Source organism: Carassius carassius, chromosome 23, assembly GCF_963082965.1.
Source record: "Carassius carassius chromosome 23, fCarCar2.1, whole genome shotgun sequence".
Classification (NCBI taxonomy): Eukaryota; Metazoa; Chordata; class Actinopteri; order Cypriniformes; family Cyprinidae; genus Carassius; species Carassius carassius.
In genome coordinates this window covers 20,952,810-20,980,624 of record NC_081777.1, presented here as the reverse complement: position 1 = coordinate 20,980,624, position 27,815 = coordinate 20,952,810, and the positions used below count along the sequence as shown (strand labels likewise).

The 27,815-nt window shown below is 35.6% G+C and overlaps 2 protein-coding genes across 3 annotated transcripts in view; one reads left to right on the top strand and one right to left on the bottom strand.

Annotated features, from left to right (window-relative positions):
- Positions 1-427: 427 nt before the first annotated feature.
- tsnaxip1 (translin-associated factor X interacting protein 1) lies at positions 428-7,036 on the bottom strand. Its single transcript, XM_059507033.1, has 17 exons — positions 6,990-7,036; positions 6,553-6,664; positions 6,314-6,408; positions 6,070-6,175; positions 5,331-5,424; positions 4,864-5,060; positions 4,151-4,286; positions 3,411-3,580; positions 3,108-3,179; positions 2,701-2,803; positions 2,502-2,617; positions 2,097-2,225; positions 1,838-1,996; positions 1,564-1,673; positions 1,354-1,477; positions 760-866; positions 428-620 (listed from the first exon to the last, which is right to left on the bottom strand). The coding sequence occupies exons 1-17, from the start codon at positions 7,034-7,036 to the stop codon at positions 428-430; spliced, it is 2,070 nt and encodes a 689-aa protein (XP_059363016.1).
- An 803-nt stretch (positions 7,037-7,839) lies between these two features.
- LOC132101462 (ran-binding protein 10) overlaps positions 7,840-27,815 on the top strand; it is a 31,026-nt gene continuing 11,050 nt past the window's right edge. Inside the window, exons 1-9 of one of the 2 annotated variants that reach the window (XM_059506451.1) lie at positions 7,840-7,951; positions 8,017-8,399; positions 15,340-15,451; positions 18,399-18,451; positions 22,645-22,812; positions 22,970-22,992; positions 23,719-23,903; positions 24,047-24,159; positions 25,889-25,997. In XM_059506451.1, the coding sequence (XP_059362434.1) occupies positions 8,201-8,399; positions 15,340-15,451; positions 18,399-18,451; positions 22,645-22,812; positions 22,970-22,992; positions 23,719-23,903; positions 24,047-24,159; positions 25,889-25,997 (962 nt within the window). In that variant the 5' untranslated portion in view covers positions 7,840-7,951; positions 8,017-8,200. The remainder of the gene's footprint in view (positions 7,952-8,016; positions 8,400-15,339; positions 15,452-18,398; positions 18,452-22,644; positions 22,813-22,969; positions 22,993-23,718; positions 23,904-24,046; positions 24,160-25,888; positions 25,998-27,815) is intronic. The other variant, XM_059506452.1, reaches the window with a different exon arrangement.

Genomic DNA, 27,815 nt, shown 5'->3' with positions numbered 1-27,815 from the left:
CATGTGCAGAACATTTCTTTTTAGTTCAGTTAGTCTCACAAATGCAGTGCTTCTTTGCATTTACAAGGTGGAAATTGCTAATAATAAATGACAATAATTTGTTAAACAAAAAAAACACGCAAATATATAAAAATTTACCATTTATTGACATAATAATTATTAAGTAATCTGTAGTGGACAATACAAATTAATATAGCTTTGTTGATGTAGATGGGGTAAGTATAACACGTGTGACAGTTTCTTTTTAATAAAAAAGCAAAAAATAATATGTTTAAGCAGCACGCAGAGACATGAGGCTACTTAAATCATTTTTAATTGTGTTATTCTTGATATGTGATTTATCTAATTATAAAACAATATGCAAACTGTTAAAGTATTAAGGTATTTCTATACCCTAGTGCTATGCTTGGTTTATATATGTAGTGTATCACTTAGGCCCTGCCCTATTTACATTAGCCACAGAGAGACGCTGCAGCAAAACCTCCGTGTTCAAAGCTTGATCTTGTAATTCACACTCCTTTGTTTGAAAAGCTACACTGAGATTCCAGTCCAGAGTTTCAGAATCCAGTGAAGGATCGATAATCTTGAAGGCAGTCCTGAGGTGCCCTGCATCCACTTCCCTAAATTGATGATATACAGAACAGGTCAAAACTATGACAATACGATTATTGAAATTTAAAAAAGATTAGTTAAATGTGGCTTTTAATTGGAGATCTTTAATAACATTTTGTAAAGGATGGATAGATGATGATCTCTCACCCTTTGCCTTCTAGTTGCATTCTCAGCTCGCTGATGTACTGGAGTCTCTCAGCAGTAGCTTGTTTTTTAACTAGACTCAGGAATTCTTTGTGTCTTGCATCTGTGTCCTGGAGTGGAACAATGTGCACAAAGCATGATGTTCTCATATATTTATATACGCAGTGCCGTTTAAAAGTTTTGGATTTGTTATTTTTTTATTTTCTTTGAAGATATTAATACTTTTATTCAGCAAGGATGCATTAAATTGATCAAAAGAGACAGTTAAGACATTTATACATTTACAAAAGATTTATTTTTCAAATAAATTTGTGTGATCACGTGACACTGAAGACTGATGTAATGGCTGCTGAAAACTCAGCTTTTCCATGAAAGGAAATGTTTTTACATTTCTATAAATATTTATAGTTTTCAAATAGAAAGTTATTTTACATCATAATCTTATTTCCAATATTATTGTTTTTAATGCATATTTTAAGAAATATATGCAGCTTCGGTGAACATAAGAGACTTTTCAAAAACATTAAAATATCTCATTAACCCAAACTTGGATACATTCAACTTCAATTAGGTTGTAGCCAAAAAATCCAAACTGACCTCTGTATAAAGTGTCTGATAAGCAATGCGCACTCCGTTACTCTTCAGCTCTGTCTGAGCCACCGCCAAAAGCTCCTCTATGTCTTGATCTGCCTTCAGAGGGAAGGCCTTCTTCAATGCTTCACTGAAAATTAGCACACATAATGTAATAATAATAATAATGATGACAATCATACATTTTCAACTGAGGAATTCAGAGTTTTTGCTCACCTAAATTCTAAGACAGTTAGTGATCCACATTGTGTTGTGTCACTTTGAATTAAAACCTTGAGCAAGTGAGACAGCAGCTGAGTCTGTCCATGGTAGATACTCTCATCAACCTGCCACACAATTACAGTCAGCAACATTTAATACATATATTATATTATATTATATTATATAACATTTATATAACATCTGATATTTTGGGGGGCAGCTGAAAAACCTGCTTTCATTGGACTTAATTGTTCATTTACATAAATTATTATTTAGATTAAGTGCAAACCTTCCCAATCAAGATGTCATTAAAAAGGCAAATGAGATCATCTTCAAGATTGTTCTGAATGCTTTCCATCAAGCTGTAAGCCCACTCTCCTGCCTTATCCTTATAATGTTCCACAAGATAGCTGTGAAGAAATGTCTGCAGATCTCTGAAGTCATCATTCTCCATTGAAGAGAAACGTGTGGAGAAATACAGCATTAAATACTCATAACTAGGGACTGTTTAAACAAATCAGGACAGGATATTGGTATGCCGTACATACCTTTTCATTCTCTGAGGTTTTTTCCCTCCAGATGTCTTTAATAACTCTGACTACATCTGCTTTCTTGAGCTCAAGTTTCTTAAGTTTCCCATCATACTGTAGATAAATGGGGACATCACTGGATGTACCCTGTGAAAACAACTTTATTTCAGCTTAGCAAAGCTGGTGTAATTCATTTATAGCCTTTATTTAACATCTTTTTTTAAATTTATTATTATATTTAGGCTAAACAGATAAAATAGATGAAAATCATAAACTTGTTCCATAAAAAAACTGCAGTAACCCAAAAGCCAATGGAAAAATCCTATTGGGTTTTTACTGAATAATACCAACTTCCATGCTGGCCTACAAAAATATGCATCACTGCAGTGCTCTATTGCTAATTTTGATGTTAAGAACACTTACAAGACCAGTGAAGAACTCATTTTGGCCATTCTTCTGCTGCAGTAAGATCTCCAGCCTCTTTTGACTGGATTGACCTTCAAAGAGCTCTTTACATCGCTCACTGCCTCCTAGTATGTCTACAACACACATTACAGAAGATTATCTCAAACAGAAGCCTAAAGAACAGATATGAAAGCCTGGACAATTCAGATACTGTTACCTGAACACTGTTCCCAATTTGGTCTGGGAGTTGTAACAATGTGTTTGTTATCAGAGCCATGTTGCAGCACAGACGGATTGGAGTGTAACACAGCAGGTGCTAACTGTTGATTAGACTAAGGTTTAGTAATCAGATGAGTTTACAATTATTTATTTATCATTCTAGCCTAGGGATATTCAAATCTTGTCCTGGAAGGCCAGTGCACTGCAGAGTTTAGCTCCAACCCTGATCAAACCCACCTACCTTTGATTTTCTAATGATCCCAAAGACATTGATTAACAGGTTAACAGGCTCAGGTGTTTTTGATTAGGGTTGGAGTTAAACTCTGCAGTGCACTGGCCCTCCAGGACAAGATTTGAATAGCCCTGTTCTAGACCTCCTTGAAATCTGTTACTCTGCTCAAGTACCTGATGATGAACCTCAAGAAATGTGTCATACTCAGACTTTAACTGGTCAAAGTCTGTCTGTAAGGTTCCCAGCTAAAACATGGAAAGAAATCATATTCAATATTGTAATTAATTACATATCATTATTTCACTCTTAATGTTTAAGAGTTACTTTCTTGGGTGTTTGATGAATTTAATGCATTCTTGCTGAACAGAATTATTCATTCATTTAAAAAAAAAAAAAAAAACACTGACCCCAAACTTTTGAATCGTAATGTAGCAGATTAATAAAAAAAAGATAAAATTATATATTTTTCTCCATACCTTTATTAAAGTCTCCTCATGCATATGATTGAGGTTATCCCAGTCTCGTCGTGGGACCACATCACTGTATTCGGCTTGGAGGCGGTTAAGCTCAACTTGGACTTTGGTGAGGTCCTCTCTACACACCTGCAAAGCCATTTTCACCACCACAGGATCCTCAGATTCATCCTCTGAGAGGAACAAGCAAAGTTTCTGTCAAATCACCTCCTCACTACTCTACCTGCTGACTACTGCATCTCACTCCTGGCAAGCAAACCTCTGTGAAAAGCTCCAGACAGGCTAATATTTATCATCTTTGAAAATAAATAAACAATACAGCCTAGCTGTATTTAACGACTTTTGATGAGGTCCACACTGATTCCTTTGCTCCATCCTGTCATCATCAGCAGAAAAAAGCCCTCTCTATGAATCCTTTGGTTATTTTCCACACACTAGCTATAACATGACTGCTGCACTAATGGATTTTTAAATGGCAATCACTTTTTTTATTATTATATTTCTTATTGTGGAATTGTAATTTCAGGCAAAAAAAAAAAAAAAACCAACGCACAAAATTGAAAAGCGGGACACTGCTTAAGTTTTGCGGGAGGAGTGACAAAGCTCTTAAATTTTGAGACAGGTGGTCACCCTACCACTGGCTCCTTCTTCTCATACACTAAATTCCAGTAGTGAAATTTTTGTTTCCATGTTTGTTTATTGTTTTCAGAACTAATCGTCATTCGTGTAACTTTCATTATAACCTTCATTGTTATCATCATGTTCAGTGTCTTGGGTAGAGGTCATTGTGCTGATTCTGGTGATGAGCAGTTTTCGTGCATCACGTTCATCCCGGTATAGCTGATATTGGGTGGCCAGATCCTCTTTTAGGTGATCAACCTATGGGAGAGATACACGTGAGTTTGTGATTTATTATATATTTACTATTGTCATATATGCTTTATGGAAGCAGCAGTGCTGTGATTGTTAACAGCAACTAAAATACTAAAATATTAACAACTGTTTTCAGCAACTGAAATAAAGCTTAAATAAAGTAAAAAAATCGTAGGATTTAAAAAATAAACCCTATATATATATATATATATTAGATAAAAAACATAAATTAACTAAAGTTTAAGTACTAAAATGACTAAAACTGAAATAAGAATAAATGAAAGATAAATAAAAATTATTTAAACTGTATAAACTAATTCAAATTACAATAGCACATAACTGTGTTCAAATGTTAATACGATTCTGAGAGAAACTCCAACATAATATGATTAATTTCTCATAGAAAATGGGATCATATGATTCCATATAAAAAGCTTTCCCATTGAGATGTCATGCTTGTCATTAACCGATATACTGTACATTTGTCAAATACTGACAAAACATCCTTTAATCACTTAGAATAGTGAATAATCCAAGGTAGCCAGATCTCTACAAAAGGAGAGACATAATAAATGAACTCCACCTGAATCTGCAGAGCAGTCTGTTGTCCGCTCATACTCTCGATGACACGCTGCAAGCGCTGACACTCTTTCTTCAGAGCTCGGAGCTCATCTCTTTCTTGTACTCTCTGATCCAGAATCCTCTTCTCACACTGTTCAGACACAAGCACCAGCTTTGCCCGCAACGGTTGCAGATCCCTGATCTGTTCACGAAGATGTGCTGGGAGAGACATTAACACTTTGATTAGTGACATCACATCTATTATGTTCCTCATGACTTAATTTTGACCAATTGAGTTACATTAGCATTTTATTTGACATTATATTAAACAACTTAGTTAGCTACAGTGAATTTTAAATGCTTTGCATTACTACAATTTTTTGTTTAATACAACACTGATATAATTAGAAACAAAAAACTATAAATGGTGGTAGCCTGCTAGAACAAAGATTTTACCCCCGAAAAAATAACTAAATAGATTGCACATACCTAATGTGATGTCATACTCATTTTTGATGGCAGAGAAAATAGGCTTATAGGTTTTAAATTCTTCAATTAAATATCCAAACACCTCCTGGAAAACCTTTGTAAGGCAGGGAAAAAGCAAGAAAATAGTTTCTTAAATACTAGTATTGAAAATCACTTTTTTAATATTATATATATATATATTTTGTTTTGTTATATATCAATTTTGTTTTGTGGATTGTTTGGACAGAGTCAAACATCCCTTTACTTGAAAGTAAGAAAGTAAGATGCAGTGTAATATATGAAGTCTGCTCTGTATACTAACGTTCTAAAGTTTTTTTTTTGGTTTAAAGAAACTTACACTTCATCCAGAAACGATGCATTTAGAAAAAATAATAGTAAAGGCTTTCTTTAAAAATTATTTTTAAGAATTGTATTTCAAATAAATCCTACAAAAACAAAACAAAACAAAACCAAAATTCCTCAAAAATATTAAGCCTTTTCAACATTGATAATAATAAGAAATATTTTTTAGCACCGAATCAGCATAAGAATTATTTCTAAAGGATTATGAACATTACATTTAAAAATGTATTAACATTGAAAAATTTTTTTTTTGCAATATTTATGCTTTTTTATATTTGTTGTTTTATCAAGTAAATACAAATCAAGTAAAAAAGATCTTTCAAAAACATAAAAAATATTACAGACTTCAAACTTGTATGCTAAAGTGTAAGAGACCATTACAAAGTGGGATATAAACCTGCAGTCTGAGCTCTTGGACTTTGATGCCATGTGTGTCTAAAGCTTCTAATTCTCTCTTCAGATGAGACTCCAGCTGCTCTAAGAAACGAGGCTTGGTAAGAGATCTGCAGAACAACATATATGCAGACATTAGGACCAAAGTATGCAATAAGCATGGAAAAGTGTAGGGTAAAGGGCAAAGTTTTACAACTACTGCAATGCTAGAATGGACACTGAGATGCTATGTATTGTGCTTGCCATACCCATGATGTTTTATTACTCTGGGCTTTTGGACAATTTGATTGGTAACTTCAGCAGGCCAGGATGAAAGGTTACCAGAGGTTTCCCCCGCATTGGTCTGAAAGAAATTAAAGTTTTAAAGTTTGGCATTATTTGGCATGTGATGGTGGTGTCAAACACTACAAAATAAATATTTTATCATATATTTCAAATACTATCGAATATGAATTTCTATAAATAAATCAGCCAGTTTATAGCTTACTTTTATAAACTTTGACTTAGATATCCCGTTAGTAATGTGTCGCTGTGATCCTCTTCTAACGGAAAGACTTGGGAACAAACAGCGAACTTGGGTCAAACAGTGACAACAGACACTTCATCCAAAATATTATGTTTTTCTTATTATTTTTTCATATAATATGTTAACAGTTTTCACACGGCAGGCCTATTAACTCAACATTAGAAAATAATAAAGAAATGGCAATTATAGACATACACAATTTACTTTATACTTTTACGTTTACTTTAAATATATCTTGATGTAAAAAGATTTTATTTGTCAGTTACACATTGACTAGCAGTGTCCAGCGTTCCTTAGTTACTGACTTCCGCTGGTTTGTTTGGCTTAGGCAATCATTTCTAGTTAGTGTATAAGCAACATTAATGATTCTATGAAATGAAACTGTCTTTATATCTTGCCTTTCAGAGTGTAACAACGGTGGCAGCTGTAGGTCTTTCAGCGACATTTGGACGACTAAACAGCTTGAAAATAATCCACAGCAAATTTATCAGCGAATGCCCAACTGAAGCTTCAGCAGTGTGGCATTGTTGTTGTTTGGGAGGTGGTTGCTATGATACCGATGGACCCTAGGAAAGACCTTCCGTTTATAGGCGCCCACTGTGTGCCTGTATAAACAATAACGTGACTTGTCGTCTAAAACATTATATGTGTCGCATTAAATTCGCGTGTATGTGTTAATATGTAAATACAATATTTGGTAAATATTTAAAAGGCTTACTTCGCTGGTATGATATAACATTTGTGTTTTTATTTATAACGGCAGTAAAGGCTAATGCGACTGGATTACACCACAGACAGTGACTTGTTTTTCTAAGCCCGTCGGTTATTTAGACTGTAGAGTGCTTAACTCGTAGAACAAAATGTCTTGTTAGAGTTAAATGTGAACTTTCTTTTGAATTTTATGCACTTGTTTTTAACCGTAAACATATATTCCAAGTAGAAACGTCCTAAAATGAATATTTATTTTTTTAAAGAAAAGGACAAAAACAACAACGTTCAATGAATTAACTCTTTATTTTAATAGTTTAACCAGGAAAACAATGAATACTATTAAGATTAATTTATTAAAGTAAACTACATCTTCACAGACCAACAGTTTAGGATAAGAATTACAAGAAGTCTGTTACATAAAAAGATGAATAATATAGCAAACATGTAAGTTATTGAAAATGATTTCCATCATCACGTATTTGAATAAATCCACTGGTTCGAGATGTAAAAAAACACGATTTACTTTCAATCTAAATGAAGTATATGCATGCTCAGACTATAGAATTAGGAGTTGTGATAAAAACTACAAATCCTAGATTGCGTGTTACAACCCCTACATGGGTCGTGTAGTTAATTGCACTTCCCTCGTGTGAGAAGTGTGCACGCACAAGAAATAGTTGCAAACCGCCAATCAAGAAGAAGAAGAAGAAGAAGAAGAGAAGTGTGCACTGCGCAGGGCTTTGTGTTCAACTACAGTACCCACACTCACTGTGGAGCGGCTGTGATCCGCGGATAGCTCACCGCTGCTGTTCTCTCCTAAGTCTAGCGCTCTCTGCTTTTTAGCGGATTGGCAAAACAGGGTAGGATCACTTGAAGGAATACAAAAACATAAACAAAAATGGCAGAGCTTGGAGCGGGGAGCCTGCTAACAGGAGATCCTGCTTTTAATTATCAAGAGCATGAGCTAAACGAGCGTTTGAAGCGGCTGTACCCGGCCGTGAATGAGGAAGAGACCCCCTTACCCCGATCTTGGAGCCCCAAGGATAAGTACAGCTACATCGGGCTCTCACAGAACAACCTGCGGGTGCATTACAAAGGTATACAGATGTGACGCGCTGAACTGTCAACCCGTAGGCCTTGGCTGGTTCGCTGCGCTCGAATATGTGCAATCTCCCCGATCTAGTTTGAACTGCTTTTTTAGCGTCCCCTTTGCTTTGTTGCATAGAAAGAGAGAGGGATGTCAAAATGGGTTGACATTTAGCAAAACATCATGTCTGAATTCGGCTAGCGAGAGTAGCTTGGGGCATGAGCACGGTTGGAGAGTTTAGCTCTCGGACACCTAGTTTTACCTATTGCCATGGCAAGAACATCAAGTTTTATTGATTTGCCAAGCTTGTGGTTTGAACTCCATTTCGGTGAATTAGTTGAGGCTGGTGCTAGCTAGCCACGGCAGGGCAGTAAGGGCAGCTAAAAAGCTACATCATTGCAATGAATTGCTTGGTAATTTACTCCGCATTGCATAAGTGTGTTTTGTTATCCGCTATCAGATGATTTATGCAAGGACACGCGCCGCTTCACCACGAAACTCGTTCCAAATCGTTCAAAATGTTTTTGTTGCGTATTTGACGCACGAACATGTGCGTATTTCTGCTGACGTATGCTATCGAATGATTCGAATCTGAGCGAATATTTTCGAAGCGCCGAATTCGTCATAATAATGAATTCGAATTCCACAACACTAACGTTAAGCTGTTTAAACAGTTGGCGTTTCGAACGACCCAGTCGCCTCAGGGTGGTCTGTGAATTTACACATTGCAGATGTACTTTTTGTTTAACAACTATGTACATGCTTCTAGAGAATACATGATAAAGCAGTCTTTTTTAAGAAGTAGCACTCACATACACGTTTTATATGAGCTTTTAGTGGGTATGTTTTAAAAATATAATTGCAGGCGAGTAATCCAACAGTGACTGCTGTCTTTTTAATTTTACTGGACATACATTATACTAGTCATTGTTCCAGTAGTGACCTGTATCTGTTTAATTAGTCTAGTACTTCTATATTATTTACAAGACTTATTCTTTTGCACCTAGTCGCTGTCCCACTAGTGCCAATTAACTTAGGCCTATATCGTTCCTGGTAACAAATTACACGTGTTTGCCGTTTAATTCTATGGAAATCCGAAGTTCACATATATAAACTGTGCACAACAAGTGTGCTTTACAGTTAAGCCTACTTGTATGATATTTAATTGAACTATAAAGTAGCCATTAAAACTAAATTAGTGATATTCCATGTCAAAATATCAAAGAGCTCTTTTGTTGTAGCATATATGTGAATGATTAGGTTTGTAAAAAGGCTTTATTGGGTTGTCTGAAATGTTATTGACATGTTCCCTGGTTATTTTTAGTTGAAGCACAAATACTGTTATAAAGAGCCTAATTCTAATTTGATGTTATGCATCTTAAGGCCTGTTGTGCAATACTTTAGGACTGTTAAAATTTGAGGGTCACTGGTGTGTTGACTATAGCCATTTTTTTTTCTTACATGTTGTGTTGTGTTTGACAGCTGCTTGTGTCAATGCTCAGGCCCAGTGGGAAGGTTATCCTTAGAGTTTGGTTCAACCCCTTTGACACATCAGTGAACAACGCTGCATTATTTTGGTAATATACACTGCTTTGTGTCTGTGCAAACTTGTACCTCATTGGCAACTATCTCATTTCAGGCTACGGGTTTGTTTACCACTTAATATGTTAGCCATTCATATGTTGCCAAGAATTCGATTTTTAAGAGTCAGATGATATTGATATACTCGTATTGATTTCTTTCCTGGTCAAGGATCTTTGTTTCTTTATGTTCTGTCAGCCTGACTGATTTGGTCCGTTTATCCTCAAAGCAGGATTGCAGTGATTAGATTAGGATCAAACAAAGGCTTGTTAGTATAATCTAGAGTCATTATACACATCATGTAGCAGTATATTTAAAGCAGCTCCAGTTAATAAATGATTTAACCTGCAGTCTATTAACCTTCAGTGCTATTTTGGCCAGTGTACCAGATTCTGTTTCTGTGGACTGAATTTTAGGTAACACCATGTTTCTGTCAAGTAAAGACACTAAATATATGCTGTCAAATAGTGTGATGAAAATCTGTGCTATGTTTGTTACATTGTATTAGCCCACATGGCTTTCCATCTTTATTTAGGAAGCATGTAAAATATAGTCAAGCCTTTGCATGATGAAACGAGGGGAAAAGACACTAGAGGCTCATTTTCTAGCTTTGTTCCCAGTGTGAACCTCATTTTACTCATCGTCACACTGACAAGGACGTGAGCCTGTTAATGGAGAGAGAAAATGTGACTTTTGCAGCACTACACCCATGCAGATATTATTTTTACACCACCTCCTGTGAGAAGATTAATGATAAAGATAAATAGATACAGATAGATTAGCATAGCATGGATTGATTTTTGTGGTTTGGTGGGCCACTGTCAATGTTCTGTGTAGGCTGTTGGACGGTGTTTCCTTTAAGCTCATTGTAATGTTTGCCTATAGAGGGCTTTTGCCTGTCTGAGGAGCCAATCATGCATGTTCAGTCGGTGCGGTTGCATCACCAGATTGTGTTCATTTCCCCCAGTGTCTTTGTGAAGCTGTGAATCTTCTCTCTGCTTCGCTGATGTTATTATGGGTGCCTGCTGTAGCCTTATACAGCTCTCACCATTTTGCTTCGATATTTTAACAGAGAAACCCTTAACTATGAAAATGAGCTTTACCAGAGAGCAGTGCAATTTTGTGGTTGTGATTGATATTTTATGAATGTTTATATGAGTGAATGAATAACATTAATTTTTTCTTTCTTTTTATTTTTCATATTCATTAGAAATTAATATAATAGAAATTAATAACAATTTCAGTCATATTTCAACCCAGATCAAAAAGAAAATTAAGAAATAGTATTTAGTGTAAATAAAATAAAGTAGTTTGTTTGCATTATGATATTATTATTATTATTTTCAGCTTTTCATCAGCTTGACGCATTTTGAAATTATTTTCACGACAATTAAAATGGCGATAAAAAGGAAGTAGCAACAGATTGTTTTTATATATTGTGCAATTTTGTAAATTTATGGGAGAAAGAATTTAAATGAATCATGCAATGCAATATACTTACGCTTGGGCTCGTCAAACTACTGGTATTTGCACCATTATTTTATGCCCAAATATGCATGTCTTAAAGCAGGTGCTAATTTATGCTGCTCTTCATGGTTGCGCTGGTCATTATTACAGATCAAGTAGACTAATAACTGATCATTTAAACCAATATACAGTACAGACCAAAAGTTTGGACACACCTTCTCATTCAAAGAGTTTTCTTTATTTTCATGACTATGAAAATTGTAGAGCCACACTGAAGGCATCAAGGGCTATTTGACCAAGAAGGAGAGTGATGGGGTGCTGCGCCAGATGACCTGGCCTCCACAGTCACTGGACCTGAACCCAATCGAGATGGTTTGGGGTGAGCTGGACCGCAGACAGAAGGCAAAAGGGCCAACAAGTGCTAAGCATCTCTCGGGGAACTCCTTCAAGACTGTTGGAAGACCATTTCAGGTGACTACCTCTTGAAGCTCATCAAGAGAATGCCAAGAGTGTGCAAAGCAGTAATCAAAGCAAAAGGTGGCTACTTTGAAGAACCTAGAATATGACATATTTTCAGTTGTTTTACTCTTTTTTGTTATGTATATAATTCCATACATAATTCCACATGTGTTAATTCATTGTTTTGATGCCTTCAGTGTGAATCTACAATTTTCATAGTCATGAAAATAAAGAAAACTCTTTAAATGAGAAGGTGTGTCCAAACTATTGGTCTGTACTGTATATGTCTGGTGTAAAAAATTAGTTAATTTAAAAATTAAAAGTAACAAGGCCACGACAAAAACTTTCATTAAATGCTTTTTGAAAATGACCGATACCGATAACCATAAAAATACTTAATATTGGTGCCGATCATCGGTTGACCCCCGCTCGACATATACAGTATTATCACAGTTTGTGCTTGTTAGACAAGCTAATGTCAAGTTAATATGTACAGAGCCCTGGATATAACGTGGGTGAAAAATGAAAGGTATTGTGGCCACAAATCAAAAATTTTTGTCCACAGTGTCCATTGCTTTGGAATATTGTTAGAAAACATGAAGATCTCAGACAAGAGGTGGGTTCTGTCCTATTCACACTGCCCTCTCAAAGCGCAGAGCAGGATATATGATGTTACCTAAAATTCAGTCTACAGAAACAGAATCTTTTACACTGGCTTAAATAGCACAGAAGGTTAATAGACTGCAGGTTAAATCAAACATATCTTTTTGGGGAAACACAATTAAACTTTACATAGATACAACATTTTCTATTGCTTTCCATGTACAGGGATAAAGGCTGTATTGTTTCTATTTTAATGCCCTTTTAAAGTTTGAAATTATAGTAAATCTAATTAAAATCACAGTTTATACATAGTGAATACACTGAATGTATTTAGGATGCTGGAGGAGCATGAAATATGACCTGGATATTTTTTGACAGTCAGTCACTGACAACTATCAAAATCATTCTATATTATGTTTGTTTCTTGTTTTGAATTCAAAATTTAAATAAGCCTATGTGATTTTCTTAACAATTTAAAAGAAAACATTTACCTGAAAAAATAAAACTGTTTAAAGCACTTGCATGTCGTTTGATTAATAAGTATAATGAGTGTAAGATTGTGCATGTAAACACTCACAGATTTTTATGAGATTGACTCTTGTTAAGTCTCAAAATTATATAGTTGTGTCCTAAAGGGATTATTGGCTCTTCCTTTACAAAATGAGAAAAATGAGGCATGTAAATAAAATAGAATAAAATATGTCCTACACTGGATTAGAGCAGCACTGCAAGATGCAGCAGACTTATGATTATGCACTGCAGAGGAGGACTCCGTATGAAAGCCATTTGTGTTTTGTGCATTAAACATGTTTGACAGAGAAATAGAGGGAGGGAGGGAGGGACAGACAGACGAGCAACTAAAGAAGGAGAGAATCACCCAGGGTCCTATTGCTGTTCTGTGCTCCTAGAATGGTGCGGTCATGGCGTGATGTATAAATAGATTGAGTGTGTGAGCAAGGGGCGGAGAAGAGCGTGCACACGTGTGTGTGTGTGTTGAGAGAGAGTTGGGGATTTGGACATACAGGGTCGTCTGCCTTTACTCTGGTTGTATGAGCCATGGATATAAATAGACATTGTCTGTGTTCTTGATTTATGAATGCTTCTCTGAGTTTGGCAGACAAACATATTGTGACTTCCTAGCAGAACTTGGAAAGCTAAAAATAAGTGATTAATACTATTACAGTAATCAGAGATGATGATAATGAACAATACATATGCTAAGTACACTATTATTGTTATTTTTCAAAACACATACACCGTGACCAGATCCTGCAGTTAAACTTCGGGTGAGGGTTATGTTACAGTTCTGGGGCACACAAACACAAAGATACGCCGAAATGTCTGTATTCATGCACACAGATGGGTTAAACATGAGATTTTGGAAGTGTAGTGAAGTTGAATGAATGGTTGGCTCAGGAGGAAGGCCTGGCCTCACAGAATCTAATACTGTGTGTCCATTAATGCTGCCAGGTGTTACAACCTGCAGGAAACTGGATTAGGAGATTGGAGCACATTGCTATGGTACATAGAGGCTTAGATGACAATGACACTCACCAACTTCATTTCTCACACGTGTATTGAGAAGAATTGAAGCTATAGCATGCATTAGAAGTTAACTTTAAAGACAACATTAAATGGAGTTCAATTTCAGTTTGACTTGTTGAGTAAAGCGGTATGAGAATTTATTCAACCATAAGGTAGGCTATAATCATGAAAGGAGATTTGCCAGATGGACCTTTGCATTTGAAGGGGCGGAGCTAAAACAAAGGGCTTGATGATGTCAGCAGAGGACGAAAGTCTTTTTTAGAAAATGTTAAAACATTTTTTTTTCTCTCTGAAGTAGACACTGATTAATCATTTACTTTAAGACTTCAAAAGTCTCTTAAAACAGTCATATTGTTTTCATGCTGACTTTATGGTACTGGGAATTTTTAAAGGTGTGGTATATAATTTCTGCCCTCTAACCGCACTAAATGGAAATGCAAAAATGATTCCTTCCAAACTGGTTTCATCTACAAACACACTGTAGACCGGGAGTGTGCTCACAAACAGGTAGTCCCACCACAAACCCATGCCATTGGTTGAGCTGAAAGGTGACATGTCCCGGACCACTCAAATAAACAGAGCAATGTTTTACACTGTTTACACTCTTTGTGAATACAACCTCAGCTTAAGTATAGATGTCTCTGCGCATCAAAATGGGTTAGGAGGGAGTATTTCAACATTAAGAAGATTTACTTAAAGATATACTTCACTCAGAAAGGAAAATTCTGTTATTTACTCACCCTCCTGTCATCCAAACCTGAATGATTTTCTCTCGTCAGCAGAACACAGAAGACAACACAGCAGCATTTTTGTAACCAAACAGATTTGGTAACCTTTAACTTCCATTGTATTGAGAGTAGACATTTCTCAAACTGTTATTTTGTGTTCGGCAGAAGAAAGTAATTCACACGTTTGAAACAAAATGAGGGTGTTTAAATGATGGCTATATTGTAATTTTGAGGTGGACTAACATTGTTTTTCTTTGGTGCTTTTGAAAGCAGTAGAACCTGTCTCATGTTGGTGATGGTCTGGAGAACTGTGAGAATGAGAGTTAGAAGGAAGCCCAGTATAGTTGGTTTTGGGTTCACCTGACCCCTATTGGACATTTAGACTTGTAGGTTGTTTACATAAGCATTTAAAATGGGCTGTTGTCATCAACCTTCATGACCTATCCTTAGCTGTGTATGTGCCAAAAAATTTCTCTGAACCTTGTTATTTAGGTCGACAGGCATCTGTACCAGAGGGGGTGTTTGGTCAGTGACTCATTTCCCCTCAATGTTTCCGTTTTGCTTTAGGCCACGGAAAAAACCACAAAGATGCAGCATCTGTACGGGCCATCCATCCTATTCCTGCCGCTTGTGGCATCTACTACTTTGAGGTGAAAATCGTAAGCAAAGGAAGGGATGGGTAAGTGCAAACAGCTTCTGGTTGGTGGCATTTCTGTACAGTGTTTTACTGAGAGAAAGTTGCATCACTGGTAAAATTTGAAGACAAAAGGTATCTGTTTTATTAATCTGTTTTTACATATAGTAGGGATAATAATCCTGAAAGCACATTGAAAATTTTAGGACTTTGAAAAAAAATAAAATAAATAACGATAAAATGAATGAGTAATATTTCATAAATCACCTAGTAAATTTGTGACATTGATCATGTGACTCCTTGTACAGATGTTTAGGTGTTCTTGATAATTCTTCGGTGTTCTTGAAAATCAAATCATGCTGGAAAACATGATCATGTAAGTTTTACACAAACTTGTGGAGTTCATGTAGCTTGAGTTCAGGAATCAATAAAGCAAAATGACAAACTGAAATGCCTCGTTTCCACTGAGATTTCCCGGAACAATTGTCTCAGGAACTATTGTCCTCCCCAGATCTGTTGCTTTCTGAATTGCCACCGCGGTCTAAAGTACCGTGAAGATTAGGCAAATAGTCTCGTGATGTAGGTCTGCACGCATTTCTGAATACAAAGTATGCAAATTTCGGACTTGCATCCTCAGTAGTTCGTGAGTTTGACTCGGAAGTGTAAACAGAAGCATATTTGATAATGTCAGCTTGCCTTGGTTACTGCTATTTTCCTCACTGTATATTTACAATAAGATGAAATTTGATATAAAATACCACTGCCTCGTTTCGTTTTCATTTAAACATATTAATTGCCGCAGAAATGTAGTTCAGGGAAATGTGTATATATAAAGCCTACACATCACAATGAAACTAAATATTATATCAATTGCCTCTTTTTATTTTCTTTTTAACATTAATGTATAAATTGAATAAAGAGCAAACTTATGTTTAACCTCTAAAGAGACATCAGAGCAAATGTAAGAAGGACAAGCCAAGGTGAGAGTGCTCTAGGCGGATACATGAACACTGAGCTCCCGCTGATCGCGTGGAGCTGATCGTCTCCAAAATCAGCTAAACATTTTTAAATAGGCGCTGTCTTTATAAATAAACCACAGATTTGAGTTTTAAACAACTACATTCTTGCCTGAAATACTTTTAAACTACATTTACTACATTTCATAACACAATGAGTAATATTTTGAAAATTATCTGAATAAATGGTACTTTAAATCACAACGCTGCGTGAACTCAACCAATCAGCATGCTCAGCGCCTGAGTCCCACCCCTGAAAGTACCCAGAACTTTATTTACATCCTGGTTCCTGCGTTGGAAACACACCGAGTACCAGCCCAAAGTCCCTAGTTCCTGGGTAAAGTACCAGCGGTGGAAATGCGGCTAAATTTATGTAAAGCATTCTCACAGTGTCAGAATGGTAATTGCTGTGAAACACTGACCTTGCATCATGCTTGAGTCACTGGTTGGTAACTATTTGTCATGCCTTCAGTTTGAAGATGTCATTGTCCAAAAATAAATGGAAAATTGTTCCACCCTTTCCTGTCACCACTTAGCAATATGATTACTAAATATATTCCTGCTGGATCACTCATGTTCTATTAGGCCATCTAACTGCAACTTACAGATCATTCCTAAAACTGTTAAAAAGTGCAGAGTCATCCTTTAGTCACTGTGGTCCAAGCCTGTGAAACTCTCTCTTAGGACTCACTTAGCACTTATAAAAAGTATCCCAAAATACCTTATACTCAGTTTAGTCACCAATTTAATTATTTCAGTTCAATGAATTTGATTGTGCACTTATTTTGTTAGGGTGCAGTCACATTTATGTATTATTTGGTGAATTTTCATGGGCAAAATTTTGTGATGGTGAAAGATTTCACCACACAGATTTCACAACAGGTTCAAATTGGTCACATATTTACTGCATGTTGACCAAAAGAATTACATTTCTGCAAACTTTTGTGGGCTATTGTCAGTAGTGTAAAGCACAGTTTAAGCACAACCTTGCTTTATACATCTCTACACTATTGACGATAGACCCTGGAGCTATTGACAATGGACCCTGGACTTTGCAGAAATCAGAAGCATAATATGTGGTTTAAACAGTGTTGGGGAAAGTTACTTTTAAAAGTAACGCATTACAATATTGCGTTACTCCCTAAAAAAGTAACTAATTATGTTACTTAGTTACTTTTTATGAAAAGTAATGCGTTACGTTACTTTTACATTACTTTTTAAATATGAGCAGGGCTTGATTGTTTTTAATATAAGAAATTATAATTATAGGAGATATAAAAGCCCTTTCAAACCAAAAAGTGTAATGAATAAACCTCAGACTGAAGGAAAAGTAAATTCACGTCTGTACAGTAGAACACAGGAGAAGGTTCAACACTCTTCAGCAATAAAAATAAAAAACAATGAAACACAATTGTAAGTTTATCTAAAGTAATTTTTGCTTATTAGTATGATTGAACTGGATCATCAAACGTCAGCAGTAAAGATTTTAATTAATAAAATGGGATTTTGTGTTAACATTTTTAATTATTGCAGGTTTGCGTCATATTCTGAGTTTGCATTTCACTGTTTTAATTCATTTGGATGAATACTAAATCAGTTTTTTTGCGAGTGGGAAGAATTAATGTACATTCACATTTAGTCTAGAACTACATCAAGTTCACACAGCGCACACAACACCTCTGTACTTCCGAATTGTCCCAATATTGAGACATTTCATTTCAGTCATTTCAGTCAATAAATGGGAAAACGAAGTAAATGGTGTCAGTTTAAAAAAAAAGTAACTCCGATATTTTCTTGTAAATTAAAAAGTGATGCATTACTTTACTAGTTACTTGAAAAAAAGTAATCTGATTACGCAACTTGCGTTATTTGTAATGTGTTACCCCCAACACTGGGTTTAAATGCAGTTTCATTGTTTATCAGAGGCCTTATTTGTAGTAAAGATAACATTTGTCCTCTCTCATTGGTGTTTGCAGGTACATGGGAATTGGACTTTCTGCCCAGGGGGTCAACATGAACAGACTGCCTGGTGAGTGAGTGTGTGCGTGTGTGTGTTTGTGCTTGTTTTTACACTAAAGGGATGAGCAGTTCACCATGGGTCTTTGGGTGACTAAAGAGAGGGTGAGGTTCTGTAGCCCACAAAAAGGCTATTTAAAAAGTAACTTTATTAGGTTACTTATTAAGTGTGTAAAAAAAGATATGGTGTTTATAAGCCGTTTTAATTCTGGTAGAACATTAAAGAAAAAAAATTAGGGAGGGACTTGATTTCATCCATGGGGAATGATTGGATTGTGAAAAGTGGGTGTTACATGTCAAAATGGAGCCAGGCGATTGGAGAGAGCCAAAAAGGAAAGTTGTTTTAGGAAGAAGAGCTTTGAAGATTAAAAGAAAAGTTCTTACATTTTGATTAAAGATTATGAAGACAGTTTTTTTTTGCACTGATGAATCCTTTCATGAAAAGGCCAACTCTGACTTTTTACGATTCACTTTTGGTTATAGTCTTGTAGCCTAAGACCATTTGTCTTCTGCTTTTTACCATCTTGCACTTTTTAATATCTTTCTATCACACTAAGACTGTAATTCATGCTGGGAACTGGCCTCAACATGTCTTGAAGAACACTTGCTGTGGGAATGACCTTACAAATGCACGGACATCTCAGGGTTTTTCTTTCTGTGCACCTCAATCTCAGGAAATAACTTTGTGATGTGTTTTTTTTTTTCTTCTTTTTTTTTTTTACTCAAAGGAAAGGAGACCTAGATCTCATTATTGGTTTTCCTCAATGGATTTTACCTGGCATCCAGAATGTTCTGAGATCACAAAACCATGTCATAATTACTCATAGCTAAAAGCTGATATTTATCAGAGAAAATATTTTCATTCATTCAGAGAATCCATTCACACACTAGAGGACGTCAAGCTGCTACTGGACCAGTTCATTTAAATGACTAACTGCAATGAAAAATGACACAATAACCAAACATAATCCAGTTTGAATGCAAAAACCAACTGAAGTGTGCTTGCATTATCATAATCAAGGATGTCAAATAGAACATGGGACTGAATATTTTGACTATAGTATGTGGAACACACTCCTATACACAATATTTGGAATTTGAAAAATCTTTATCCTATCACTTTGCTCATGTATGATTTGATAATGCAAAGTTAATCAGACTAAATTTTAAAGTAATTTAATAGTAAGACATATTCTATTTAAATCAAAATGTGTTGCTAAAAAAACCTTAAATTGAACAGGTGGTGTGAATATGTTTAGCTTATGTTAACTTGACACTAATTAAGATTTAATATGTATACAGGCAAACATGAATTTAGTAACCTGTTTTGAATGATATTCAATCACATCTTTCTGTAGAAACATAACATTTTGTATTAACTCTCTCTTTTATCTGTAAAAAGTAAAGTATTTTTAGCAGTCTTCACTGTAACATGATCCTTCAGAAATCATTCAAATTTGCAGATTTATTTTGCAGATAAATATTTTTTGTGGAACCGTCATGCATTTATTTTCAGGATTCTTTGATAAAGAACAGCAATTTATTGGAAATAGAAATTGACCCCAAAGTTAACATTTATTAGATAAGCTCATAAGAGAAAGGCCTGTATGTAGAAAATAGAGAGAGCAGTTTTAGGCACAGTTGGGTTCATGTTACTCTCCTGTGACCTCTCTGACCAATCAAGTGACTTTGTCAATTGCTTGTTAGCTTCTATACTGTGCCCGAGGCCTTTGAAACGCTTCAGAGCAATCTAGCCAATTCGGCATGTGCGTGCTGACTACAACTTGTGTGTTTATTGACCCCTGTACTCTCTTCATGAACCACTCTTTGTCTCAGAGTGCTTTGGAATACAGTGGAATGTAGTCAAACGCATACAGAGTGGCCAATGTATTTTCTGGTGTGTTTAGTGCCTACAGCCAACAGCATGATATTCTTGCTCTGGTTGTAGGTGCTTCCTTGACTAGAGTTGGGATGCTGTAACATATGTTAAGATCAGGTCGCTGGATTAGGGCTAGAGTTTATGCTGGCAAATTCATCTTTCTTTTAGGTCTGATGTTACATTTTTGGTATTTTGTTATTGTGTGTTATAAAACAAAGCTGGTTTATTGGAAACAATTAGATGTTAGAAAATAAAGATGATTTTTTTTCCCTCAAAGTAATTTAATATATAAGCAATAAAAATCTAATATATTAATATAATATAAATAATGTAATAAGTACAATACAAATAAATATAATGATATTGTTATAACAAATTTAAACAATATTAATTGAACATTTTATTTCATTCCATGTATGTTTTATACGTGTTTGTGTGTGTGTGTGTGTGTGTGTATACACACACATACACAGAGACATTTTATGAAAATATGTATGTTATAAAATATTTGTATATACATTTTTATAACATTTATGTATACATGTTTTTTTACACACATGCGCGCACACACACATATATATCTAAATATCATTGTTAGTTTATAATGTCTTTAATCTCTGCTTTTTTCCTCTTTAGTTCACTTGCTTTTTGCAATTAACTATCCCATAATTCCAAAACAAAACACTTATATCAGTAGAAGTTACTTATGAGAATGTATGGTGCAATGGCACATTGTTATTTGCATGTGTGGTATGTGTGCAATTTGAGTGTAATGGTTTTATGCGCCCCGCTGACCTCCGTGTCTCTGATCCCATACTGGAGTTCTGCCCATGTCATTAGCATGAAGGGAACACTGAGCTCTGCTTTAGGAGTAATATCCCTGCCCACATTGCTCTGCAGATTAATCTAATACCACACAACAGCCACAGATTTACTTCCTCATTTTTTCATTCGTTTTGCATCTGTTCAGTCTCTCATTCACAGAATGCACTTGTTTACTCCTTTTTACGTAGTGACTTTAAATATAAATGCTTATGCAATAAAATTTTTTTTATCATGTACTAATCATGATTGCCTGCTAGGATTCAGGTTTTGAGTCAGATCAACCCGGTCAGTGATGCAGATGGACTCCTCCTCTTGGTGGTTTGAGGCAGTGCGAGGTTTAATGAATTGTTCAAATGGTCTTGTAAAATTTAGCTGCCCACCGAAAGAGATATTTTCTTAATGCCATAAAACCCAAACTAAATGCAGTGCTTGTTTCAGAACAACTTCTGCTCAGCAGGACCCTGATCAGGCATTGCAGTCAGAACCCCTAAGTATGTTTTTGCTGTGGGCCACCCTTATAATTTCCCAAAGTCCTGCTGCCTATCCTGCAAGGGACCACCACTTATTTATTAGGGATGGGACGATAACCGGTTTTATTGATAACCGTGATAAAATGTGCTGAAGGTTAGTAATATCGTTTAAAAATGAATTATCATTAAAACCGTGTTTGATTATCGCGGTTTTAATAACTCACTATTAAATCATGTCCAGCCAGCAACAGTCTGACGCAAGCGCAGCGCACAATGTTTTTTTTTGTTTTTTTTCGAGAAGGAATGGCGAAAGTCAGTGACTTTTCTATGCTTTTCTATGCTTCTACACTTTTCATTGTAAGGAAGGAAATGCCACAGAATTTAATCTTTCTTTAAATTAAGTGCATAGAGTTGCTTGTTTTATTAGTTGTTTGTTGATTATTAAATATAAAACTTGCTGAAATGTTTTCAGTGTGAGCATCAACTATTTTTGAACACTTTCATCTCGTTTCAACAAAACCGTGATAATATTGATAATCGTGATAATTTTAGTCACTATAATCGTGATATTAAATTTTCATACCGTCCCATCCCTATTATTTATTTTCTGCACAATTATGGGAATGGTGCTCATAATTTATGTAAGAAGCAGTATTTTATGATGCTGTAGACCAGATGGCATATCAAACGCTGCAGGCTTAGGATCAGCTTCGACCCATCCTGTCTCTATCAGTACAGAGGCAGAAACAAGATTTCTTATTAGCAGGCGAAATCTGTGCCGTCCTAGATCTCTACATAAGTTAAACACCATTGTTGACATCCCATGCATATTTGATTATTACATACTTTGGCTAATTTGCTTATGCTCTCAGCTTCCAATAAGAGTGTAGTAGTGTTATTGCTGTCTAAAATAGTTTAGGATTTTCATACGTAATTCCACAGATTTCCCTCTAACATCACTGCAGGAAATGTTGCTTTTGAATCCAGGTGATTCCCATTTTAATTATTGTATTTCTCTCTCTCTCACCTCAGGTTGGGACAAGCACTCCTATGGTTATCATGGTGACGACGGACACTCCTTTTGCTCCTCAGGGACTGGCCAACCATATGGCCCTACCTTCACAACGGGCGACGTCATTGGCTGCTGCGTGAACCTCATCAATAACACATGCTTTTACACCAAGAATGGGCAGAGTTTAGGTAATAATTTAATGAAATATTGTTTAACGATACATTTTATTAATGCTTAAATCATTAGAAATCACTTTTGTAGCTCAAGTGAAAGTTTTTGATATTTGTCTTATGTAATTTTAGAATACACAATACAAAGCAGTTCTATTTTTTTTTTCTCTTCCAGGTGTGGCTTTCACAGATCTCCCAGTAAGTAAAGCACACAGACCTCAAACAGTGTAATCTAATACTCAAATTATTAAAAATAGTAAAAAAAAAAAAATATATATAATATATATAATAATATAATGTGTGTGTGTGAGTGTATATATGTTTGTGTATGTATGTATATATGTGTGTGTGTGTGTGTTTCATTGTTATATATATATATATATATATATTTTTTAAAGGACTTAATTTACTAATACTAAAACAAATTAAAATAGAAAGAAATAATGACAAAAGCACACAACAAAAATTTTACTAAACATAATATATACTAGTATATAGATAACACTAAAATGAAAATGTTTGTATTAAAAATAGTTTTGGGTTTTGGATGTAACTTAATGCATATATTGTCTCCTCATAATGTTACTTTTTTCATGTCAAGGCCTTCCATCAGCCTGAATCTCTGTGCTAGCTTGTACTTTTCTGCCCAACGTTGGATCTTTGTTTTGCAGCAGTTCTCATGTTACTCTCCCACTAGGATGAATTGCTTGTATTGTAGCATTCCTGTATCTCACTTTGTAGCATACTGTAGCATCTGTAGGTCACTTAGCGTCTGCTAAATGAATACATTTAACGGTTGATTGATAACGTGTCGTAGGCTAGTCATGTGTGGAGCTTCAGTTTAGGCCTTGTCAGTTATGTGTGGCTGAAGGATTCCCTGTGCTGTGAATTACTGTTTTTTTTTTTTTGTCCCTGTCATATCAGCCTAACCTGTACCCCACAGTAGGGCTACAGACTCCAGGAGAGATAGTAGATGCTAATTTTGGCCAACAGCCTTTTGTGTTTGACATTGAGGACTACATGAGTGAATGGAGGGCCAAGATCCACAGCATGATCGCCCGCTTCCCCATTGGAGAAAGACTGGGAGACTGGCAGGCGGTTCTGCAAAAGTGAGCATCCAGTCACCTTGGAATAAATTCAGCAGTTGCTAAACTGATAGAAACATCATCTTCATGTTTCACTGCTAATCAGCCTTATGTGGCTTATTTGTGATTTATAATTCATATTAACCTTTTTATGTTTATATCTGCAGTATGGTATCCAGCTACCTAGTTCATCATGGGTATTGTGCCACAGCAATGGCCTTTGCCAGAGCCACAGAGACAATGATCCAAGAGGACCAAACCTCTATAAAAAGCAGACAGAGTGAGTACAAAGTCAACTAGTTTGGCTAAAAACAAATGGAAATGAATAAATGGATAATTATGTGTGATTTGAAAATGTGGTAGAATTAATAAGTTAAACAGATCTTCTCATGTCGTTTGTGGTTTGGGAATAGGAAAATATAACGGTATGAGGAACATGAAGTTTTACAGAATAAGCAAAACCATTGCTTTTTTTGGGATGATGGGTTATTTCTCAGTTAGTTATAGTAAAGCATCTTTGATTTAAGTTGTAATGAACAACTGAGTGAATTTAATAAATCTTGTTGAAAGCAACTTTTCATGAGATGAATTAAATGTTGGGTAATTTTTAGTCTATAGGAGGGTAGGATTATACTTTAATGCTGAAAGCTGGTATTATCATGAGTAATCAAATTTTCTGTGATCTTCTCAGATAAAAGAGCTCAGCGTACAGTAAATGTATGCTTTAACTTTGAAAACAAAAAATGTCTCCTTTGCAAAAAGAATATGTACTGAAACTAAGCTTCAAAATTGAACTCCCTCGGAGTTCAATCCTTTCAGGTAATAAGTAGAAAGTATTGATTATACAGGCCTAAGGCTGGTGACACATTGGATGCGTGGCGTAAGCGTCTCAGCTGATATAAATTCAAATATAAATGTAATTAAAAAAATAATTGATTTTCAAATATTGCACCTGTCAAACATAGTCTATTTGGCCGTCAATACTGTTGACGGTGTCCTTTATCGGTAGGCTTTATATTTATGCTCAACATGAAGTATAGATATTGTTGTCGTGTAGACAAGAGTATGGTCTGTCGGCGACCTCCCTCTATGTCACCTAAAGCAGCAGCAGCGTGCCAGCAACGCGTCAGTCACGATTCTGGTGTGTAAAGACACAGAAAACGCGATGCAGCCGCTACGCAACTGACACGCAGCAGAAACGCCACGCTCACACCACGCAGCCAGTGTGTCACCAGCCTAACTCCTAAACAAAATAAGTAGAACAAAAAAAATATATAAACTGTTTAACTAATTGTGCTTTTTCTGGTGTGTGTAGCACCTACTGCTCTGCAAATCTTACCTGAATGATCCCAATAATAGAAATTAAATACTTTATTTAATTATTATTCTTTATTTTTTTTAATAGGATGACCATACATTTTCCTTTGTCTTCCTATTGGCGTGCTCTCTATGGTCCTCAAAAAAACATGGTGCTCATGCATGCGTGAGATGCTGAAATAGCAGCGCATTCAAGGTTGTGCATTGTTATTACTTATGTTATTACAGTTATTACTTTCAGCAGATATCCAAACAAAAGTAACACAAAGCCAAGGACCTGGATGTCTGATGCAATTTATAAAAAAAGCATGTCAGGGTCACCCTATTTTAAAGGACCCTGTTTTTAACTGCCAAGAGCTGCATTTTTTCACTATACGTTATTATGCCAACCTGTTACAATCTGATTCAAGCTTTGCAAAGAGGCTGTTACAGACAAATGGTGCATTTAAGCGTGGTGCATTCACCTGTGAAGAGGACATTAACATAGAAGTCTTAAAAGCATAAAAGTAATAAAGCACCTGTTTAAAAGGGTCAGAGACAAGGAAAATGATTATAAAACTAAATTATGGATGCTCAAAACACTTTACTAGCATTGTAAGTGGTCCTTAAGGAGAATTATTGAGTGATATGATATGACCACTTTAACAAAACAAGAGCAAAACACACTAGTGGTTTCTTCTTTGTGCTTGCAGGTATACAGAAGCTGGTATTGGCAGGACGTGTTGGAGAAGCCATTGACGCAACACAGCAGTTGTACCCCGGACTCCTAGAACACAACCCCAATTTACTCTTCATGTTGAAGTGAGTACTGTATGTCTACCAGCCTCTGAGAACCATGTGTGTGTCTTTTTGTTTGGAGTGGATCAAGAGGAATTGCTTAAATCCTGAAACAAGGTGAAAAATGTGTTCTTTTTTTCTGGGGATCAGTAGAGTTCAGTTGTATTTGAACTTCCAAAGCTTTTTTGGAGTTTCATACTGCAAATGTACTCCGAAAACATGTAGCCTGAGGTTAGGGCAGTCTTTAACTCTGTGTTATACATAATGGTTTCTAAAGTGCCCTATGGTCATTCTGATGAATAGGGCGCTATTTTTGCTACTTGTCTTTATAGAAAAAAACACACAGGGTGAAAAGAGGGTCATGGTTGCTTTGGACTGAGCTGCATCTGATATGATTAGTCATACACTATTGCATAAGGTTGAATATGAACTGTCTTTGAACTAACTTTTTTGTAACGCTTACAAGTCATACATCAGCAACAGGCCATGTTGCTAATATTCAGGCCATGCTTCGAAATATTTATCTTGCTGAGAGGTTTTTGTGGGAACGGTGCCTTGTGACATTCAAATTGCATGCAATTAGAAGATCCTCCTCCAAAAATAAGTGGATGCAAATAATAACTGAAGTTAACAAAAAAATTTTTTTTGCATAGTTGGTTTCACTTAAAAAAATGAGCACACAAATATCACAGGTAATATGTTGATAATGTTACAAAATATATATATTTAAAATAAATGCAGTTCCAGCATTCCAAAAAAAATAAATAAATCAATGTATTCAAAAAAAACAATGCATCAGTTTTTACAAAAATATGAAGCAGCTGCTGTTTTCAACATTGATTATAAAAGGAAATGTTTATTTTACAGCAGAATAAAATGATACAAAATTATTTCTGATGACTGTGATGTGACACTGAAGACTGTAGTAGTGGCTGCTGAAAATTCAGCTTTTCCATCACAGGAATAAATTACATTTTAAAATATAAAAGTTCAAACATTTTAATTTGTACAAATATTTTACAATATCACTTGTTTATACTGTATTTCTATGAAATAAATTAAGCCTTGGTGATCATAAGAGACTTCTTAAAAAAAAAAAAAAAAAAAAAAAAGTTTAACCAACCCCCAATTTCTGAACAGTACTACATGTTCAAAATCTCTGTTATTGTACAAACCAGTTAAGCATTATGAATTATTCCTCATGTTGAGTGATAAGCTAGTGTTAGTCTTCTGGTCTTAGGCTTTTCATTTTTGGTCTTAGGCTTAGAATTTTCATTTTTGTGTGAACTCTATCCCTTTAATAATTCTTTGTCATGCATTGAAAGTGTGATTTTTCCCTGATCTTTTGATTTAAGGCAAACTGCATTCAGAAAATCATTGTAAGCGCTACAGAGCGATAAACCCTGTTCTCAACATGTTACTGGCATTTCTGGGGCATTTGCTGTGTAATGTTACATTTCTCTTTGGGAACAATTGTTATAATGTTTGGCTGGAATTTTGTTCAAAAAAAAAAGAAAAAAATGATTTTTTTAATATAAAGCCTTACATGGAGGTGCATGCACGCTATTTAATTGCACTGTCGGAGGTCGTCAGATGCTGCTGTGGGAATAGTGCCAGGATGTGTGGGAAGGAAGCAGTGATAGCGCTCTCTCTCTCTCTCTGTGTGTGTGTGTGTGTGTGTGTGTGATGGATAACAGTTGAATGACAGGCAGACAGTTTAAGCCGACAGTGTCACTCAGTAGGCATAATGGATAACAGAAACCAAAATTTGAATTGATTGGCAGATTGTCTGAAGTGTGTATTTGTGTGAGATCTCACTGGTATAAAAGTGATCTTTGTTGC